The 4,672-nt window shown below is 60.3% G+C and overlaps 1 protein-coding gene across 2 annotated transcripts in view; it reads right to left on the minus strand.

Moving 5' to 3' along the window:
* Positions 1 to 6: 6 nt before the first annotated feature.
* Positions 7 to 4,672, minus strand: part of LOC113206785 (protein starmaker-like) — a 5,800-nt gene continuing 1,134 nt past the window's right edge. For both annotated transcript variants that reach the window (XM_026423027.2, XM_026423026.2), the window contains exons 2-5: positions 2,918 to 2,995; positions 2,590 to 2,820; positions 2,411 to 2,500; positions 7 to 2,324 (exon numbers count right to left, since the gene is read on the minus strand). In XM_026423027.2, the coding sequence (XP_026278812.1) occupies positions 202 to 2,324; positions 2,411 to 2,500; positions 2,590 to 2,820; positions 2,918 to 2,990 (2,517 nt within the window). In that variant the 5' untranslated portion in view covers positions 2,991 to 2,995 and the 3' untranslated portion in view covers positions 7 to 201. The remainder of the gene's footprint in view (positions 2,325 to 2,410; positions 2,501 to 2,589; positions 2,821 to 2,917; positions 2,996 to 4,672) is intronic.

Raw genomic sequence — 4,672 nt, forward strand, 5'->3', positions numbered from 1 at the left:
TTTTAAAAATGTGCCGTTCATGCAATTTTGGGAATGTGATCAAGTGGTCCTGTCTGGTTCATTCGAAATCATCACTCAGGAATTCAAAGCCTCCTCTCTCGGCTGGAGTAGTCATCAATAAATAATACAAATAAATTAAGCAAAATAAATAGACAATAAATAGTCGAGCGATCAGACATTGAGCATCATTTCACACTTAACCTATAGCCTCATCCGGCGGTGGGTCCGCGACCGGGTCCCCCGGGCGACCGCGTGGGTCCCGGACACCCGCGAGAGCAGTTTATATGACGCACTCCTCCGCTCGTCATCGTCAGTCAGTCCGAGGCCGAAGTCATCATCATCGTCATCATCGTCGTCGTCATCGTCATCTTGCTTCTTCACACCCTTCTTGTTGCCGGCGGCAGTCTTTGCAGGTCCAGAGGTCTCGTTACTTTCGTCCGTCTCTTCCTCGTCCTGCACGCCCTGTTCCTCGGCGTCAGTCGTCTCCTCGACTACGGGCTTCTTCTTCTTCTTTTTGCTGGGCTTGTCATCCTCCTCATCGTCTAGGTCATCCTCGTCATCATCCTCGTCGTCGTCGTCATCGTCGTTCTTGTCGTCATCGTCGTCGTCATCGTCGTCCTCTGTTGCGGTGGCCGCTGTCTCGATGAGCGAACCAATGACACCACCAGGCCCACCTTCATCGTCGTCGTCATCGTCATCGTCGTCGTCGTCGTCCTGGACATTGTTACTGGCTGTCGTCTTGACTGTTGTGGTCTCGCTGCTCTTTTTGTCGTCATCTTCGTCATCGTCATCATCGTCGTCGTCATCGCTACCCGCTGAGGCTGCGGTCTGGATCAGAGTTCCGATCACACCAGTGCCGTCGAAGTCATCGTCCTTGTCTTTGTCGACCTTCTTCACTGGGGCCTTGGTCGTTGGCGTCACAAGGTTACTCTCCTCGTTTTCGTCATCGTCCTCGTCGTCCACCGGCTTTTTCTTGTCTCCGTCATCGTCCTCCTCGTCATCGTCGTCGTCGTCATCATCGTCGTCATCGTCGTCATCATCATCATCGTCGTCCCCTCCAGTTACTGAAGAGGCGCTGTCGAGGATCAGCCCGGTGACGCTGTCGTCCTCCTCGTCATCGTCCTCCTTTTTGGCACCGGCCGGAGTCCTGTCTTCAGCGATGACCTGAGTGCTGATTACGATGGGGGAGGTTTTGATGGTGGCCTGCTCCTCGCCGTCCTCTTCCTCGTCATCGTCGTCGTCCTCGTCGTCCTCTTTCTCTTCCGTTGTCGCGACGGCGTCCTTCTCGTCCGGCTGCACGATGAACTGCACGGCCTGCTGGCTCTCCACCGCCATGTTGTCCTGCGCGGGCTGCTCCACATCCTGCTCGTCCTCCTGCAGCGCGTCGGTCTGTTGCACCACGTCCTCGGTGGTGGCCTCCTCTGCCTGCGAGCCGCCCTGGACGACGCTCACGGTGAACGAGGTGGAGGTGACGGGCTCTTCGTGCAGCAGGGGTTCGGGGGTGACGGCTTCCTGGACAAGGGGCACACTACTGGGGGCCGCGGCCGTTGTCGTGGTGGTGGATGCCGTGGTGGCCGGGGTGGCCGGGCTGGTGGCCTTGGTGGGCTTGGTCTTGGTCTTGTTCTTGGAGACCTTGGCGGGCTTGCGGCGCGTGTTGGACGCGGATGGGGTGGCTGCGGACGACTTGACGGGCTTCACCAGGTCCGAGTTCGCGACCTCGGTGGGCATGAAGATTGGTGGCGGCTTGAGCACGGTCGTCTTCTTGTTCTTGTTTGGCTTGGCTGGCTTGGAGGGCCGAGCCGTCTTCTTCTTCTTCTTGGTGCCGGAGCTCTCTGAGCCGAACAGTCCGCCCAGCAGCTCGTCGCCCAACACCGAGAAGCCCGTGTAGTCGGGGGAGTCGGAGTCGGCGGCCGCCGCGGCCGTGTCGTCATCGTCGTCGTCAATGTCGAAGTCGTCGTCCTCGTCGTCGTCGTCGTCATCATCGTCGTCGTCATCGTCGTCGTCGTCGTCACCGAGGTAGTCGTCATCGTCCTCGTCGTCCTCGTCGTCCTCCTCCTCTTCTTGCTGGGCGGGCTTCTTGGCCGGGCGCGCGGGCTTCTTGGCCGGCGCGGCCGGGAAGGGCTTGGCGGGCTCCAAGCGCACGCCCTCGGGACCGAAGCGGAAGCATGACAGCCTGACGGCGGCCTCGACCTCCTCGTCAGAGCGCAGCTCGAGCGCCAGGCACGCGCCGAACTTGTCGTTCTTGCGGTCGATGCCGTACACGCGTCCGCAGAACTTGCTCTGTCCGGCGGGCAGGGCCACGCAGACGGGCTTGGGCTTTTTGCCTGCAAAAAAGGAGTTCAGCCAATGAGGATTTCGTGCGATTTCGTGCGCCACTAACGCTATTTCCGATCCTTCCTGTTTATGTTACCTGAGATCGTGACGTTCTGAAGGACCCGCTCGCCGAAGCTCAGGGTGACCAGCATGTTGTCCCCCTGGAGGTAAGTGAGCTTGGCGCATCCTGTAAAAGAGAGGAAACGGCACGGCATTTAGCATTGCGTCGAGTGAACAGCAGTGACTTCCCTTATTCTCCCGGACGCTGGCGCTTACCTGGCCCTTTGACGACCCTGAAGTCCCGGCAGCAGCTGCACACCTCCGACGAGCAGTGGCAGTTCCTCGGCTTGGTGGCCGGTTTCTCTGGTTTCTCCGCCTCCTCCACCGCAGCCGCAGCGGGTTGGGCCGCGGAGGGGGTCGCCGGCGCAGGCTGTTGTCTGGCGGGGGAAGCTTTGGTCTTCAACGCCCTGCCATATTCGATCTGCCTGACCGAAGTGTCGAGAGGCACTGCAAGCAAAAGAAAGCGAGAGTCATGGTGGATTTAGTTTTCATTTTGATCGGTATGTTAACTAAAAGTAGACTCCTTCGAGGGTTGTGGACGCACCTATGACCCTCGACGCAGCAAAGGCCAGGAATAGGAAGATTAGCAGCAGCTCTATGATCGCGGAGAGCCGCATTTTGCCTGCAACAAAAAACGACAAGATGTTGTTTAATTTGAAGTAACTTTTAGGCGTCGCTTGTGTTGTGTTCTCTTTGAAACGAGAGTGGAGAAAGCATTTTTCACTGTGGCTAGGGCGATGATGATTGGTTAATTAATTAATGACCCGTGGGCACTTTTGTGTCGACCCATTGATAGCGCGTCGTAAAGACAAAAGGAGAGGCACTTTCTCCCTCCCCATATGAGCCCCGGCTAGTCGCACAGGACTGGCCGAGCTGCGGCCCCGCGCCGTGTGCTGTAGGCAACCCAACTGACGCCTCAGACCCCGCGGTGCCTACCCCAGGTGGGGCCGGGGCCCCGCCTGGAGGCGGCTGCACAAGCAAATTGCCTCCTATCCAACGGGATGCTCGACGGACGATAAAAAAGGAAAAAGAAAAAAGAACAACAAAAAAAGGAGAGGGGGGAAGAAGCCAAGTGGAAAGGAAAAAGAAGTGGCTTGATATGAAAGGTATACGCGATACACATGATGCGCATCGTTGGGAGCACACAAATAGAACGCGTGTCCTGTCACTGGAACCACTAGGGCGATGGCAACAGTCTACTTGGTGGGGCGCTGGTGCCCGGCGGTACTGCACCAACGGTGCACACGAGCAGTGCCGGTGCTCTCTGCTTGCCGAGAGGCTCTAAACATCCCTTTCTGCCGCGCGAACCAGTGACATTCAAGAGGGCCTTCTCACGGACATACGACGAAGATGTTACAAGTCGTTATGCCGGAAGCCGGTTACTGCAGTGTGCACATATTACGTCCTTGCGGCCCGCTCAGAGCGCGCCCTGCCCCGCCCCGCCCAGCCCCGCCCCGCCGAGGTGGCGGCGGTCGAGGTGTCGCGTCCAACCCCCCTAGGACGGACGGGCCGGCCGCCAGAGAAAGCGGGGCATCATAGCCTACCGACATCGCCTAACGATAGCCAGGCGTGGCGCGCCGGGAGCGTGACGTGGTGGGGCGGGGCGTGGCGGGGCGTGGCCTGACCGGTACGCCCCCCGCGGGGGGAGCCCCGCCCGCACTGCCCTGACCGACAGTGGGTCAGCGGGGACCAGGACTGGTCAGGCAGGGCAGGGCCCTGCGGAGCTACCGGTGAGAGAGAGAAAGAGAGAGAGAGGCGGGGGGGGGGGGCAGCCGTTACTACAAGCCCGTCCGGCTACAGGTCACGGCCGGCGGCCGGAAACCTGACCGCCATCGCCGACCTGAGCCTCCTCCTGCTGGAGCCGCCGCCGGCGCGCGGGGAGGGTCACGCACTGGGAGGCAGGCGGGGCGGCGGGGTGCTCCGGGTCACCCCTCCCCCACCCTCCTCAGCACCCCTTCCCTTCCGCCTTTCTCTTTCTGCCTGACCCATGTGCTCGGCGGAAGGGGAGGGGGGGAGGGGGACACTTCCAGCAATCCACTTTCGCACCAGCTCATGGGCCAAGCTCATTAGCAAAGCGGGCCAATTCAGCCGAAAGAATGTCTCATTATAGGCGGATGGATAGGGCGTGGCCCAGCGGAGCGGCGCGGGGTCCTCCGGGAGGAGCCTCTTTGCCTTAACCGCAATCAGGCGGCGCCCGACCCACACCGCAGCGACACGCGCGGCGTCCGCCTCTGTTGACGGAAGGAGAAGAAAGCCATCCTCGAGGACGAGGAGAGGGTCCGGTGATGGCGGGGGGGGG

This window comes from Frankliniella occidentalis, unplaced genomic scaffold (genome assembly GCF_000697945.3).
Source record: "Frankliniella occidentalis isolate FOCC.00 unplaced genomic scaffold, Focc_3.1 Scaffold1774, whole genome shotgun sequence".
In the NCBI taxonomy this organism is placed as follows: Eukaryota; Metazoa; Arthropoda; class Insecta; order Thysanoptera; family Thripidae; genus Frankliniella; species Frankliniella occidentalis.